General features: G+C 42.1%; 1 protein-coding gene across 1 annotated transcript in view; it reads right to left on the reverse strand.

Moving 5' to 3' along the window:
* Nucleotides 1-17,714, reverse strand: part of ldlrad3 (low density lipoprotein receptor class A domain containing 3) — a 78,180-nt gene that overhangs the window by 27,400 nt on the left and 33,066 nt on the right. The window contains exons 3-4 of the mRNA XM_037107951.1: nucleotides 11,707-11,832; nucleotides 9,870-10,001 (exon numbers count right to left, since the gene is read on the reverse strand). Coding sequence (XP_036963846.1) covers nucleotides 9,870-10,001; nucleotides 11,707-11,832 — 258 coding nt within the window. The remainder of the gene's footprint in view (nucleotides 1-9,869; nucleotides 10,002-11,706; nucleotides 11,833-17,714) is intronic.

The following is a 17,714-nucleotide window of genomic DNA, read 5'->3' on the forward strand; positions in this document are numbered from 1 at the left end:
AAGCTATCCAAGAGAATGAAATCATTCTCAGCGCACCTCGCTGCTCCAGATTTGTAATATTTCTCCATTTTTAACTCAGTGCAATTTAAAAATGCAAGAACAGCACTTTCCCTGTTCTCTTGGGCGAGAGATATAAAAGAAATGTTGCTTGTACTAATGGAAACATTTCAAAGAAAAATTAAAAACAAGGAATAATTATACTTTCCTTTTTAAGTTCTTTTTACTGCATGCTGATCCATTAAAGACCTGATTAATAATCTCTAAACTTTTGCAAAGAAGCAGTCAAAGTATCTGCCACCACTTAACGGCTATTGAAGAATTTAGCAGAGTGACTAATGAGCTGTCAATATCTACTATTGGTGCAGCCTCAACACCTCTCGGTCTTTCTAAAGGTGTTTTAGAAAAGATAAAGGCCTTGTGAGCCTCAGTGCAGTTCGAACAATGCAGACTAGGCAGGCATAATGTTGCGAGTGTATAGTGAAAAGAGAGGAGGTACTGTAAATGACTGAAGCGATTTGGATGCAGGGATGGAAAGAAAAGCCTTAGAGAGAGGGAGTCTGATTCAAGAACACTACATCTCACCTCCTTTATGCTGTCAGCCAACCGGTAAGTGTGTACTGAGGGGGCCGGAGAGGGGCACGTCTTTCAAGCCAAGTGTCGATGGAGCAGGGAAATGCTGCAGTCGAGGCCAAGCTTAACGCACTCTAATGCAAATGTGATGCTCGTAGAAGCAGAAATCGGTGAGCTAATGAGCTGGTTTTCTCACATTTGGGGATTTTAAGCGTTGCTTAAATAATCTAATGCTTCAAAAATTTAGATTATTCACCTTCAGTGTTTTTGGCTGCTGTGTGGCCATCGTGGTCCGAGTCTGCCAAAACCAGAGACTGACACTTGAGCTATATTATCGCTAAACTGCCTCTAAGTCATCCATCCAAAAAGCTATTAAAATGGGAGTGCAGCAAAGATGGCAGCAAAGATTGATGGAAAACAATCATTTGTGCACCCACACGTACACACACAAAAACAAAAACAGCACCAGCACTCAAACTACAACTCTACCAAAAAGCAACAGTGGAGCTATTGTTCAGAGTGAAATTCCTCCACTAGTCTGTGGGTGCAGGTCGTCACTTGACCACCATCACCATGGCGACTGAATGAGGACAGGTTTAAGAGGGAAAGGTTGTTAATTTACAGGGGCCCGAACAGCAACGGCTGACTGGAAATGCTTCAAGGACGGGGATGATTCATGCAGACTCTGGTCCCTGGGGTGACCCCCCCTCCCCCTCCTGGTGGCCCCGGCCAGTGGCAACGGGGCCCTTAAACAACAGGAGCTCTGAAAAAGACTGACACTTAGCCTTGGTGAGTGGGAGAGAGGGAGAAGTGGGGATACATTCTCACACTATAGTAAACCATGCTGCACACAACAGCGAGGTGGATGAATGTAATCTATTACCATTATTACACCAATTTTTATGAGAGGGATTGCGAGGAATGGAGTTGGAGTTGATCAATGGGAAAGCACGCTTCCCCAATAAAGATAAAAGTCAGATGTGAGCAGGTTTTAGTGTTTTTTTCTTTGTCAAGTGTGAAAGACGTCTAAGTTATTCCTTTCCAAGTACACATGGATAACAACAGCATACTTGTTAATTGCTTCTGCCAGACCCAATTTCAAAAACATTCTTCCTTTACTGTAAAACAATTTCATCTCAAATTTGAATGATGGAAATAGGAAGCTGTACCACCCCCTCAGTTCAACTTTGCCAACAGCAGTGAAAAACATCTTGGCAGCTGCTCTGCCTTCCTCTCCTGCGGACCAACAGCCAAGAGCACCTCAACACCGCTTTGTGAGCGTGCTGTGGGCTTTAAAAATAAAAAATAAAATAAAACAGGCCCCCGAAACTTTTCCAGAGTTCAAATCCATGGGCGGTGACATGCGCAACCTTCCCCATTTGTGCCTGTCAAGTGTGCGTTGGCTCTGATGAACTGGCATCATTACATTCCACTCCCACTCCTCAGTCTGCTGCCATTATATTCCCCTGCGCCATTTCATGCTCCCTCCTACACCTTTCTCTCTGTGCCAGCGCTCTGAGTGCTACTGACGAAGAGCATGAATGGACCAACATCTCAGCGTCACACACGTCTCCACTTCAAAAATTGCACGCGGATTAACTTGTCATTTTAATCTATAGCGGCTATATTATTCCAGCCCCAAAGTCTGGCAGCAATCAATGAGGGAGGACGTGGCTGTGTGAGAAGCTATTAGTAAGCTAAAAGGATACCAATACTGAATATGGACCGAAGGACTTTTAATCACTCTGACATTCTTTGTTCTTTATGTATCTGACTGACATTATAAATTAACGTCTGGTTTACTGGCGACTCTAATGGAGAGGCAGGAGTTACTGCTAGATGTCACTGTATATACAACCCCGTCTGAATTACTGGTGTTTATTGGCGCTGTAAATGGCAGGGCTGTGATGGCTGGTTGTTGAATACATAGTGCTTATGCAAAACAGCAGATGCAGTGCTAGTGGATCTATCGAGTAGTTCTTACACAGCCTTAGGAGGATATAACAAATAGAAAGCTGCAGATTACTCCCGGTGGGAGGGGAGCATCCCTGGAGTTTAAAATGAGGGATTTGACTTCTCAGAGAGCAGCGCTCCATACACAAACCAGGAGGTTAAAATTGCTTTTTGTACTGTCGGCGGGTTTGTGGATATGTGGCAGTGGTGGCCAAAATAAAGCTTATGAACGTGTGAATTTTACACATTATTGCTTGCCATGATCATATTAATTTTAGCTGTGCAGACACCATTGCCTGCCAGATGCCCTTGACGAGTTCTGTGAAACAAGTGATTCTCGCTGAAAGGCTTATCAAAAGAAGCTGGCGAGTTTAATTATACACAGTCATGTTCTCCAAACAGTCTTGCTGCCACTTAATTCCGCTAAATCTTGGACCATGTTTAGTTGGTGGCTTAAATTTCCTCAAACCACTCGAGGTCAAGAGTGATGTCGCCTGACTCTGTTTTGACAGCGTACTCATGTAGCAGACTAATGTTAATCGTCAGCTTGCTGCCCAACATCTCACTCTGACTGACAGTTCTCTGAGGACCTGTAGGCTAATGATGACTCTGATGAGGTCACTGGTGAAAAAACATTTTAAAAGCCAGTTCTACTCCCTGAATCACACAGTAAAGTTGGTATTAGCATTCATTCCTTTGCTGAGTCTCCACAGGAGTCCGGACATTAAAAAACATGCATAATATACAGTATATTGAGGCGGTGTGTAAACAAAGGCCCACCCTCAGGCGTGATTCCTTCATTGTAGGAGTGATTTAAGATACCCTAGAGCAGAAAGACTATAAATAATTCTGTTTACAATGCATTGTAATTTAAATCACATGTAAATGGCTTTGTCCAGCAAACTGTGTAAATGTATTCCGTGATGTCCCCCGAAAGTCAACACTAGAAAAACCTTTTTGGTCTGCTGTATTGATGCTGCCCCTTCCGTTAAAAGAAAGCCTAATTGATGCGCTTATGCTTTCAAAGTGTTTGTGCCCATCAGGCGGTGAAGTATTCCTGTGTTTAAGAATTCATTTGCCTTTTATTCGTCCAATTATTGCGCTGGTATTAAAATAAATAGCTGTGAGGAGAGGCGGCGGTGAAAGCATAAATCTTCCTCGTGGCATGTGGGAAAGCTACAGTACATCACCGAATTTAATTGTCACAGCTTCTCAAAGTTTTCACGAAGAACATAATGAAACTTCGACGTGTGTGTTTGTGTGTGTATGTGTTTATGTGGTGTTCACTGAAAGAACAAATGCACATTGCACACACACACACACACACACACACACACACACACACACACACACACACACACACACACACACACACACACACACACACACACACACACACACACACACACACACACACACACAAGCAAAACAAACCTTTGATGCCCGCGGCCACACAGAGCATACCTTATCTTCAAAAACACACAGAGGCATTGGGAGCTTTTGAAGCCCTCATCCTCTGGCCCTCTGTTGCTACCTTCACATCACTTCCACTCGGTCTGCTACTTTTTACTCCTTCGGAACAACTTCAGATGCGGCTTCTTTGAGATGGAGCAGACCCAACTGTCTGATACTCCTTTTCTTACTTGTGTTAATTAATGCGTAATGAGAGATGCTGATGTGTGCATTTTAAATCAATTACTTTTCTTGAACGACTCTAAGGGGATTCTCAGACACAGTTTTATAAAGAAGCGTTAACTTCTGTGCTCATCAGTTTTATAATTTACCTTGTCAGTGACGTGACCTTCAGAAAGTTTCATCTCGATGCTGCAGACTTATTATTCGCAATTAAACATGCAGAACAGTCACAGCGGACTTGAGTGTGACTCTTTGTGTGTGTTAGTGAGCTCAGGCACTCATGCACATGCTTCCTTGGATATGCAGAGTGGCTCTCTTGTTCTCAGCGAGGGTTCCGCCAGCATCTGGCCGTGTCCTATGAGCCCCGCGGCGGTGTTTCAACAACACTTCGTTGCAGGGGCAAACATGTGCTCCATCACCACACACTCTCTCCGCCCTGCTATGAGCAGCCAGGAAGACCAGGGAGAGTACAGAGAAGCTCTGCTATGCTAGCTTTCATGTCATTTTTGTTTCCGGTGCTCGGGCCTCAGGGCTCGACTTGAGATAGATGCTGCTCTCATCCTCTCGGGCTTATCGCTACCCCTCACTCACTTAGATCCAAAAACCTGCCGTTCTCTCTACCAAATCACCTGTCTCTCTTTGCTTACCTCCATCTTCCTGCACATTGCTATTCATTGCGCCTCTCTGGTTCACAATATTATGTTTACACGGAGTGCTTTCCTTTTCTTTATCTCTAATATACATTACAGGCTCCCCTTTCCTACTCCTCCTATCACACTGTGCAATGATCGCACCAATGCATTTATAGAAGATTGCGTATTGTTACATTGCCACTTTGCCAACTCTCCTCTACTTCAGAAATCAATTACCCATCAAATAAAACGATAAACATTAAAGTTCTGTGCTGCTCTGTCCGTATCTAACTCCGCCAAATTGTTTAAAATCACTCTGATCAGAAATAAAAACACTGGAAGCATAAAAAGAGCTGGGAGGACGGTGCTGCTTCTCTGGGTCTAATTATCAGACACCTCCAGGGCAGGATGAGCAAATGCTACTCCATGAATGCGCTCCTGATGCGTCTGCTGACAGGCTGATCTCTCACTAGACTATTTAAATCAAGGCAGAAAATGTGCAGGAACTGGAGCAAGTAATTATGGGTAAGGAGGAAGAGGAGTTGAACAGAGGAAGAGGTACAGGAGGGAAAGTGAGGAAGGAGATGCTGGGCTCAGGTGGCTTAGAGCGGATATTGTATGCCTTATCTGTCACCTGCAGGTCTGTGCTTATTATAGAGGGAGGCAAAGTCAGAGCAGAATGTAAGGTGAGAGTGTGTGTGTGTGTGTGTATGTGTGTGCGTGTGTGCGCACATACAGGAAAGAAATAAAGAGTCAAACTGCAGTGACGGCTTCACTCCAGAGAGGGTGATGATAAAAAATAAATAACTCAAACACAAAAACAAAGGAGAAAAAATTCAGTTCTGAAGGTCAGAACAACACGGCGCTCACAGCTTCTCGACATGTGTACTGTACGCAGCTACACAAGTTTTCGGCAGCAAAATAAGCGGGCAGAACATTTGGGTCATTTGTGCTCCATACATACAAATACTACTGTAAAATCAGTGCTGACAGGGAGTCTTTCGGGATATAACAACACTTCCGAACACTGTCAGGTTACAAGTAGGTGCCCTGGTACATTTCTGTGAGAGCTGAATTGAAAACTTGCAAACTGCTCTGCTTGAAAGCTGTAAATTCAGGGTTTTTTTTTTTTTTTTTTACGAGAAAAAGATAAAACTTGGTGCTGAAAACATTCTCTCAGCCTGAGCAAGCCTTTAAATAAACACCCAAGTGCGTCTTTCTTTAAGTACGAAATAGAGCACAATCATTGTGCTCAGGACTAGCAATATTATATATCATTAAACCTTAGATCTTCACTTAGCCCATGAGCTGCATAAAACAATTTATGATTAAAGAAGGAGTTGTAATAAACTGAGAATGTTTTCTACAAAGTAATCACCAGTGAACGCCTGCTGTTTGAAATATAAGCGAACATTTTTCCCATCCATCCTATCTCAGGTTTTTAGCTAACGGTGAGTTGTTCGATTGTTTCACCTTCCAGTATTTGTTGTGAACAATGCGGTCTCAGATCTATGAGACTCAGCTGCATTCTGCCAGCCGACAGCGGGGTTGGTATTGTTCACTAGTCAACAAACAAATGGAGTGCAGTGGGCATGGCCATCGATCAATATCTCTGCATCACTGTACAGATCCATTCAAGAAAATCTGTTGCTTTGCATTGAGTTGTGGCGTCTAAGAAAAGACGGGTGTGTGATGATGGATGGACTCCCTTTCTTTGTGCCCTTTCTTTTGTTTCTTTCGAAAACTCACACACACATACGCACACATAAAGAAGACTGATGATTCAAAATAAACATATAGATTTACTAATTTAAAGGTATAAAATAATACATCTACGCACCTTGTAGAAAGGTGCAGATTAAAAGTATGAATGTGAACTAATAATTTCAAAGTCTTTGTCCAGTCAAAAACAATTGTTTTGTTTGTCCGTGTAAGAATTCTGACGTTTAGTTCCAGCTTCTAACAAGGTTTGTCTGCCAATCGTATAACTTGGTCGTTATCATGTAAGAATGTACCAGCATACTGTACTGCCCTGACGTTCACTAGCTAGCATTAGCAACATTAACGGATGATTCAAACAGTAGTTGGTGAATGGAAGAGGGAGATGTAATGCCACATTTAGTGAATGACTGTTATCAATAACACAAATCATAAGTGATAAAAAAAAAGAACTAAGCATGTATTTTTTTTCTGCAGGTAATGATGGGAGTAGCAAAGGAGCCAGTAATCTGGCTTCCATCTCATATCTGTTGAGTGATGCACAGTACCAATCAGGCACTCATAAGAAAATGACAGCGGGTAAATATGTTTATAAGCATAAGCGCAAGCCCAATTATCCTGGGAAAATTAGTTTACATTTGCGATATGCATGAATGTTTGTTGCTCTGCATCTGACGATGAGCGGTGTTTCTCAAAACGTCACTGCTTTGGTGCATAGAATGAGTGGATATCAGAGTCCCGCAGTATGTAACTATCCTCGTTCTGATTCATTTAAGTAAAGGGTAGGTTTAAAAAAAAAAAAAAGCTAAGTCAGAGTCAATATTTACAATATTAATGAGGTAATAACACAAACGGAAATAGTAATTTGATGTATTTCCATATAAACAAGCTGTCCTCCAGGGGAATAAGCCCAAAACACTGTTTGAAGCTAGAAAGGTAGCTACTAGAAGGGTCTGGCAAACATAAACACAGTAAAACAGTATAAAATTGTGTTGCCCTGAGAGAACAGTTTGTTTATTCTGATTCAGATTTTTATCTTCTCCAAAATACAACTACATTTTGAACTTTAACATAAAGTTTAAACATGACAAATAACTTTAGTCCTTTGTTTTTATTCGAAAAAATGCTAATGAATAAAATAATTTGTATAGAGGAAAGGCAAAAATGAACTTGGGGCAAGTATATTTGTGAACCACTTCCCCATCAGGACAACTGAAAATGAAAAAACATTGGTTTGGGTCGAACCCTGGTTAGTATACTATATAATAAGCAGACTAATTATCTCCAGGAACCATGGCATGAGGCATTTTTCACAGCCGACGAGAAACTGAACAGTTTTGTTTAACTTGAATAAATGGTGTTGAAAAGTTTCACCAGACTCTGCTGTGTTTATATTCTACTGCCTCTTTATCGGCCATTTTTTCCTTCTTGAGTTTAAATCAAGTTTCTGCTGACTTTGCCTATCTCAGTACTGGCAATAACCTCACTGTTTTATGGGATGCAGGCGCTGACATAACACCGACTTCTTGTTATGTACTCCACACAGCCTGGTTTCTGCTTTGTTATTCTGACAAGATGTTTTTTTTTTTTGTGTACTCGAGTTCATCAATGTGACAGAAGTACCTAGATCTAGAGACCTAGAGGAGTGGGGATACACTGGAGAAACACTGATGCTGGTCCACATTTGATTGCCCGGGGTTATATGCACACTAGAGTTGGTCTGCTGGCAGGAATCACGTCGTCCTGCCAGTGAAAGTACAGCTGAAGTGTTGACAGGAGTTGAGAGTTGTGCCACGGTGGCAGCAGCTGCGTGGGAGAAGTGCCAGTGGAATAAGACATTCTATACGAGATGACATCAGAATCACTCTGTCAGGGATGATTCTGCTGCTGCTTGTGTTACAATGCTAAGTCAGCACAATGCCATCAATATCATCGTATTTCACAACATTATACCGACGATGTCATGGTGCGTTATTAAGAGTCAGACAGGCGCAGTGAGAGGAATGTTAAAGCTAAAGTTCAGTGTCTGTGCTATGAGGCGCAGACTGCAGGACACATTTCCTGAGTGATGCCGTCAGAACTATCAGAAGATGTGACATGTTGAGTGAAAAAAATGTCCACCTCCTCTAAAATCATTCAATCCTGTTTAATAGGATAGGTAAGTACTTTATCTACAAGCTTCCACCTGTGCGGAAATCTGCTACAAAAGCTCACTGCCAATGTTTCCAGCAATTATAACCTGATTAATTTCAACAAACTGCAGGTTGTCACAACAAGCGTGTGGCAGTGTTTCCGACCCAGTGTGTTGTTGCTGCGATTAAACTCTGAATGAAGCGATTAAAGTGTGAGGAGACAGAGATGACTGTTTCAAGACTTCCCTTCTTAATTGTAAGAAACATTACTCATCCATAATTGGTGTCTGCAGCTATTTCTGACAGACTGAATCGCGATGCGTTAAGGCTTTTAGTGTTCTGTGTTCAGAGTATTTCAAAGTATCGCCGAAATTTTCCATAAAAGATTATCATCGACATGATCATTCAAAAGATTTGTGTAATGACGGTGCAAGTTAAAGGTACTGCTAATTGTTACTTCTGAATCAAGCGATTGTTAGCATGTCATTCTTCACAGCATTACAGCAGTCAGTCCTTTAATTCTGCAGATTATGAACTATTCCATCTCATCATTTTAAGTTTATATCATGTATCCTGAAGCAAACCTCTTACCGTCTGGCTCATATCTCAGACTCAGTTTCCAAGTTTGTATAACAAACGCCTTTTAAAAAGTGCTGCTCTTAATGAGATGATGAACACAGACATCAATTCACATACTGTGCATATGGTCCCTCCATCTGGAGTTTGTGAAGAGGTAGACAGCCTCTTATTCGCATCCTGAAATCTGTGCACAAAACACCTTTTTGTGTAAAGTGAGTGTTTACATCCATGTCACACTCTCTGTGTCTGTCTTTACATTGTCACACTTCCTGACTCTATAGATCACTGGTGTAGTAGCACCATACTGTAGAATTCTATACACAAGCTCACGCCACCAATTTTACACATTAAAGTGTTCACAGGTCTTGGAGAGTTGGTCTGCTCATGAGGAAAAGGGAGTATAAAGCTGCATGAAATTTGATAAATTACCTGTAGTGATGTTACAAGGTGGCTAAATTGCATTGTGGGTAACGTAGGATCCTGGTTTTGTAAAGAAAAAAGAATGCATGAAATGAAAAACACAGTATTGATGAGTCCGACATTGTTACAGGAGTGCAACGTTAGAAAAGTGGACTGCTTTACTAAATCTGGCACTACATTACCCACAATGCAGCTTAGCCACCAGAGCCACAAAAGGCTCTACACTTACCCGCTGTAGTCAGGCAGAGCTCCTCGTCACTGTTGTCCTGACAGTTGTCCTGGCCGTTGCACAAGAAACTGCGGTCTACACAGTGGCCATTTCGACACTTGAAGCGAGCCTCTGAGCACACCAGTGGGTTACCTGTAGAGGTCGAGTCAGGTCAGAGGTCAAGTGTCAGCTGTTAGTTCAACCCAGGTAACAGTGAGAGGTTTCCTTTCAATGTCACCTGACAAACAGGCACAACTGGGTCAGCGACTCTGAAAATTTACAAAGCAAATCAAATGTTGAGCCAATCCCATCTACAGGGTTAAGGTAACCTTACCACTTTGATATAATTAAATATAAAAAAAAGACATCAGTATTACATTTTCATGGGGATTTTCCACAAAAACAGCCTTTAGTATCATTTGATCTGTGAAGTCTGATTAAAATCAAACTGAATAAAAAAAAAAGAGATCTTCTAAAAATCCTTCCCAGAACTTGGTACTTCCTAAAAGCACACATTCTGTTCTGGTTTTGCCTTTGTTCTAGCTCCTCTAAAAATGAGGCAGAATTATCTTGTGAGAAGATCCAGACAATTACACAGTGGTGACGCATTTTGTGCTGGGAGCGTGGAGAAAAGCTCCATTTAAATGGCTAGATTAGATTTGTGAGCGTGGGGCCCTGCAGGCTAGGAGCACTGCCTCTGACAATGGTGAGTGATTGGCTTGATGCACTGGGAAAGCAGGGATGGGGTCATGTGAGGACAGCTTATATGCCCGATAATGGAGACTGCACCTGGATGCCCCCCTTGTCCTTCAATTCAATACAGCATGGGTATTATTAACCAGTAAAAGGCAAAACTAGACCCGAGAGTGCAGAGTCATGAGTTACAAGCATGCAAACAAATAATACATCTCAAACTTATTTGAAAAGGTAATAGAAATCTCTATGTTTTGCCATTCATACATTGTCACCACTATTATTATCTGCTCTAAATGCAAAATTTGATAGTGAGCGGAGGGGGCAGCAACAGTGCAGAAATTGAATTCTTTATAGAATGAGATTTCTTTTTCATTTTCCTCCCAAAGAAGGGACATAAGGAGCACCTGCTCCACACGAGAAGAGAAATACTGGTTTGACATTTAAAAACTGAAGCAAAGCAAAAGTTACAAGGCTGAACAATAAATTTGAGTGCCTGTCTCTGACCTCACCTGCCCTCGATGTACATAAACAAATCTCATAAAAGCAAGATGATCGTGTGTGTGCTGCAGCTCTGGAAAAACACCAGTATGTTCACCTTTGTAAGCACGGAATCCTCATAGGAAATGATCATTCAGCTTACAGGTGCAGTAGGTGATTCTAGAGAAAGGCAGTTGATGTCATGGTTTGCATTTTTTAAATTTTGTTTTACCTGCGTTTTCATCTGAACCACAATATTCTCATTCCCAGGTCTTCAAATAACCCAAAGCGTCGGTTTATGACGACCTGGGAATCAGGACTCCACAATCAATTATCTTTCTCAAGAATTACTTACTTCACTTTTAAAGGGGTAATCCCACAGTTTAGTTTTTCACTTCCATAAAGGCACTCAACAGAGACTTTCACAAACAAAAGAAGTGTCAGGTTTCTTACAGATATTTTCGGTTTCTTTCTTCCTGTCTGGTTGGTGCCTTTCAAACCTCCACATACCCAGTTTGTAATTAAGGCTTTCTACTACACATGTATTGTGTCCAAACTGCTGGGTAGTTCATAATGAAATAAAAACTGCCTTTTAGATGTAAACTTGCAGAACTTTTCCATCAATACTCAGATTTGTTTTGTATTCAATTAAAGTACATACTGAGCTGATACTATATAGACTTACTGCAGTTTTCCTCGTCACTCCCATCAGGACAGTCGCTGAAGCCGTTGCAGCGGAAGCGTCCGATGATGCAATGGACACCATTGGCGCAGGCGAAGAATGTGGGGGCACATTTGGACTTGACCTTGGCTGAGGACAGATGGAGGGTCGGGGGAGGTGATAGAAAGAAGTCTATTGGTGAGGTTTAGAGGATGCCGCAAATTTCAAAGCATTACATCATGTTTTATGACAGAATTAGCCTTGGCTGTGATGCACAAGGGAAGGGAATGATCCGCCAACAAAGCCAGATACATTTTCTTGAAGTTTTTATGCTAATAACACAATGGGCACATCTCTATGTCTTTAAGTTAAAACAGCGAACCATTCAATAATTAACCATTGTACAAGATTTAAAGAGGCAAAAAAGCTGCTTTGTTATAGAGGCAAATTAATTACAGAGCCTAACTCCTTCTGCATTGCTTATCTTCACGTTCTTTGAAGTATGACAAGAAAAGGGTAAGATCCCGAGCGCAAAGTACTGATAGGAGAAGAAAACAAGTTAATGACAAAGACAAAGAGAGCAAATCGTGCGGGGGAGGGTTCATATGGATTCTGCCATTGATCAGCTTAAGCAGGCCATGGGACTTATCTCCCAGGACAGGCCTGAGACTGAGTGACGAGCCTGCAGAACATCAATGCTCCGTTCAGCAGTAAAACCTCCCAGTTTAGCTAAAACACATTGATCTTCCACTGCAGAAGGAGAAAAACAAGATAGCAGGTAGACGCAAGCAAAGACATGAGAAAATGAAGGGACCCCTTTAGCGTTAGCTCGATCACTGTGAGGGCAGAATTCTAAAGCCTGATGGCATTAAAAGTAGACCCACAAGTGACACTTCAATATAGTGATTGCTCTTTAAAGTTTATAATAATGAGCACATCTGCGTTGTTTCTCTACTCTGGCCCTTGTTAAACTCCTCTTTATCTTTCCCTTCTGTTACTTCGCTTCACCTTAAACTTGTAAATGTGTCTTAGTGTGAGACCTGCTCCTGTTGTAATTGTACCTATTGGTGACACAGAAAAGCAAAGCTACTAATTGCAGAGGCGATACAAGTTAAACAATACTAGAAGTTCATGCCAATGAAGGAACAGCATTATAAACATAAAAAAGGATGGAACAACCCACACACTCACACACACACACAGGGAGGAGAACAGTGAGTGGGCACACTAGACATCTGAAAGCGAGCCACCAAACAGTCTCTCTGTTTTTTTCTCTCTACTGAATACAAAGGGTGGAATTGGCCTGCTCATAGGTTGGCATTGTGCCGCCTCAAATGCCAGGGGCCGCATTTTTCCCTCTACGATATATTGTGGTAGGCTGATTTATGAGCTCTTTCAAGCTGCGGCGATTATGTGTAGCGAGGGGGGCGGGCTCAGCATAACAACCACGAGGGTTTGCAGTGCCCGTCTCCAGGATGAAATGTAATCCGCTGAACGCGGGAGGAAGCTGGGATAGCGCCCGATCTCTGTGTCTATAGTCCACGAAGCCTTTGTTTACCTGGACAGCCCTAACCACCCAAAGCCCATTCTGAATGGTATATCACATTCATCAGAGGCCAGACACAAAAACAGACATGGCTTTGAGCTGTAGCAACACATAAAAGAAAAGATGCAAAAACATGCTGCTATTGAGAGGGGGGAAGAGAAACTCATCTGGCCACAAACAAAATCATTACTATAGCCTTTATTCTCTATTTGTATTCATTTTGCATGTCCAGGATGTCTCTTCGATTTCTAGAAGCTTTTGTTTTGTAACCAGCTCACTTGGATATGGATCATTACGGCTTTTTGGATAGAAGGACAGCTCTGAGGTTCATCATTCGCTTCCTCCCTCGCCTGAATCCTCATTAGCACTTCCACTGCCGGCAGGACTCATCTGACCCAGTGTTTGTGTTCCAAATTAGCTCAAAAGTCACATGAAGGGCAAGCACATGAAGGGAAATTCGTGGGTGGGAGAGACAGCGCTGGTTGGGAGGGATGGAGCTAATGTGCTTAGCTGTATTTTGGTGGGGATGCATGGCCCTTTATAGCCTGAGCTGAGCAGTTTTCAGAGCAAGATGAAAAATTAATTAGGAGGAGGAAACTGAGGGCGGACGAGATGGTAAAAAAAACACAAACTTACAAATTTTCCTTTGATAATCTTGTGAAGGTGAGGTCTTTCATCCCACGTCTGGGACTTCAAGTTCAAAAACAGCTGTTGATTTTAGGAAATGCTGAATAATTTCCTTTGCCTTACTCTGCAACCTATAACCATCCATTTCATCCAGTTTCCATCCGTCCTGTCATCACTTTAAAAAAAAAAAAAAATCGGAACAGCTTTAGGTCTGTGCCAAATTTTTCTTTCTCTTGCCTAAGCCTTTCTCAGAGTTGTTTACGAAAAGCAGGCAGGGTGTTGGACGGCTTTCAGAATGGTTCCAGTGTTCAGCTGAGCAGCACAAATGAAAACGAATGAGGTTAGCAGTCGAGCTGATTCCTTGAGGTAAGACTATCAGTAGCAGAAAAACGTGGTTGGATCACACTAATACGCGCAGCTGGAGGACACAGAAGCACACATACACAAACATGCCCTGTCTCTCTCTGTTTTACTGTCTCTCATGAACTATCTCTTATCAAGACACACACACCACACTCAGGTGTCGAATTTTATTGTCATTTACGATTTTGGCATCAAATGGTTATGAAAACAAAAAATCATTATTGTGCCGCATTCTGTTTGGCAATGCTGTTCTCATCTTGTGTTGTATTCCCAGCGCACTCCTTTCCTTGACAGCACGGTGCAGCATGTTTAGTTCAGCTCCCTGCCGTCGAGGTAGCCGTTGTTTGCAAAAAAGCAAAAAAAATACAGCTCAAGTGCCCTCTTGGAAGCTCCTGTGGTAATAAAACTTGATGAAGTGCCCTCAAGGTGCCCTTCCAGTGGACAAAACATGGTGAAGTGCCCTCTCCCTCCAGTAGATGCCCTCTCTTCATTATAAATATATCATGAACATCGGTGCATTGGTGCCGTTTTCCGCTCAGCCCCATTAAACATCCTGAATCTACCACTGGCTTGAAATTTGATGTGCATCCGTCCTCAGTACTAGTGCTGAGGTGCCAAAAACTATGAGTGAATAGCATTGTGGCAATCCTTGCTCACATTCTAACACATCACATAATAAATAAGATGCTTATGTTTCAACTGCCACCTGAATCAGTTTCTTTGTGAGTTATATTTAAGGTGCAAGTCACTTTAATATTAAAGAGACTTTGTTGATTCTTGATTATGATTTTGGCCTCGCCCCTACTGAGGTGCCTATTTTGAAATCTGTCCACGTTCAAATCTGTCCGACAGCGTTGCACCGTGCTTTCTCCAAACATCCATACCATTGGATTTTACAACAAAACAATCCCAAATATGTCTATCTGAAAGAAAAGCAAGTTTCAAATCTAGGCCAGGGAGTGCCGCACCGTGGCATATTTCAGTTATAAGTATAAATCATTTTATAGTCTAACATGAAGTTGAAACTGAATTCTGCTGTTTGCCTCTTCACGTCATGTTTATCCCCCCTGTGGCATCAGCATTCATGCCAGACTGACTCAGACAGCAGAACTCCTGTTGGAGATGCAGTGAGCTTCCCCAACATGCACCTTCATGGCCCCTCACAACACTTCTTCCCCTTTCCTCCCTCTCCTTTCCTCTCCAGAGAGCAGAATAACTTGTTCGGCGCAGGTAGGATTGGTCTTGACGGGCTTGTATGATTGGCAGAGTGAGGAGACACAGTGAAGGAAGAGACTAATGAGAAAGAACACAGTGAGTGAGAGGGAGAGAATAGAGGCCGAGAAAGAGTGAAGACGGCTGAATACTTCAAAGGTTCCTCTGACCTTGCTGAGCATTTCTGAGGGGAGGGAATCAATAGGTAATGAAGGCTGGGAGTAAGCAAGAAGGCCAAGGTTAGTTTGAGTCTAAAAGGCTTGGGGATCAAAATAATCACCCTGTACATTTCACTGTCCGGGCCCTGCGTGCTTGTTGTACAGCACAATAACCTCCTGTGTGCAGGAAGAGGCATTGCAACGTTATGGAGCTGCCTTCATCTCCCGAGCGGTTGTGGGCCGCCGGCGTTCTGCAAAGCCATCAAACTTTATGCTAAATGGTGAAGCAAGCGCGGCTCGAATACTACAAGTGCAGAATAATAACACTTCAACAACTTCCGTCAAAAGAAGAAGGGTGCCAGGGGAATATAGTGAAAAAGCAGGGAGAGATCTGTGTGATAATAACCCTGCTGCAATATTCATCATAGACAGCAGTGTGCCTCAAAAAATTGTTTGAAGTGCCCAAAATTTAAGTGTAAAATGACACGACAGCATATTTCATTCCTTTGAAGAGCGTTTTGCCTAATTTGTGACTATTGATTGGACAAGGATAGCATTCAATCTGAAAGATAAAACTAGAGGGGAATAAAAGACAGTATGTGAGATCCTAATCAATATTTCATAACTGTTTCTTGGTATTAATTTAACCAGTCAACCATCAAGCACATCGGATGCATCAGTATGAGTCCCATTAAACCCTCATCTGCTGTCCCTACTTTTCCTGCTCTTAACGCTCAACATTCTCTTCATTTTCTCTCCATTTTCTTTTTTGCTCTCCAGACAGTTTTATTTGTTTCTCTGAGCTGGGTTAAAACCACCCACACAAGCCAAGCCACGCTTCAGTATCCAGTCCCCCCCAAAACTTTTCCAATCCCACGTGCTTTTTCTTTCAAAAAAATGTCCTCCTGAATGTACGCACCCACACAAACACACAAAAACAGACGCTCTCTGCGAGCAAAAGGACACCTAGTATGCACAATGAAGCAGAGCATGAAGAGAAAGACAACAGCAAAACGAAAACAGATCTGTCAGCAGTATGTGGCGCTTTGTGTTAAGAGTCAGAGCATTGGTCACTGCTCTTATCACATGAGCACACACTCCTAATCTTTGTGACCCCTTTCCCCACCCACAGTGGGGTTTTTGGTAAAGAACAAGCAGTGTGTGGAGCCTTGATATCTAAATCATAACCCATCGGCCTCAGGAGTCTATTTTAGCTATCTCCACCCCTGCTGCTGAGGAGAACTTTGTTGTTGGTAAGCATTTAGCGGTGCTTTTGAACTTGATTTCTCACAGGCATTTTGCGGAGGTCAGTGCACAACAAAAAAAAAGAAAGAAAAAAAAAAGCACCATTGATGTTGCTCCAGGCTCTGGCAGTGTTGGCTTAGCAGAAAGCAATAATGTGATGATATTTGAGTAATCCAATGAACTGAGTTTATTTTGCACCTAATTGTTGTGAAGAGCTAACAGGATCAATAAGCAGTGCATCAGGTAATGAAAACCCCAAACAGTTTTACCCCACAGTGTTATGAAGTATTCACAGACTTTTAAAAGAATTGGCAAAATATCAGCTCTTGTGGAAGCCTCCAGTTTTCTGTTTCCTGTGTGTATTTTCCACTGGTTTAGCCAGGAAACAGAGTGGATACTGGCATGCACATGTGTATTTCACAAAATGTATTAAAAATTGAGACAGAAGATCTCAGTGCATACAGAAAGTTTCCTTAATAGCCCAGATCACAATGGTGAGCAGTTCAAACAAGGTGATGTGAAACTCGTGTAACGAAGAGTCATCGAGTCAGTGAACTGACTCGGAAATATCACTTGTGCTGCAATATTCATCTGAAGTCGGCCAAGCCCCCCCGGAGTGTGTTGAACCGATGCCTCATTTTATTGCTTGTGAATTTAAGATCTCATTTGAATAAGAAGATTGTTTTACTTTTTCCATTAAAATGTGCCACAGCCTTAAAGGAGAAAATGAGTCAGTATTTCATAAAAAAAGCAATAGATAAAAGAAAAAAACCAAAAAAAAAAAACCAAAACAGAATTTGGATTGAAGAAATTCATTTTGGGACCTCACCAATCTTATTTAACCGTATTTGGCTCAAGGAGGGGCTAAACCAGAAACATCT

The sequence above is a fragment of the Acanthopagrus latus genome, chromosome 8 (genome assembly GCF_904848185.1).
Source record: "Acanthopagrus latus isolate v.2019 chromosome 8, fAcaLat1.1, whole genome shotgun sequence".
Lineage (NCBI taxonomy): Eukaryota > Metazoa > Chordata > Actinopteri > Spariformes > Sparidae > Acanthopagrus > Acanthopagrus latus.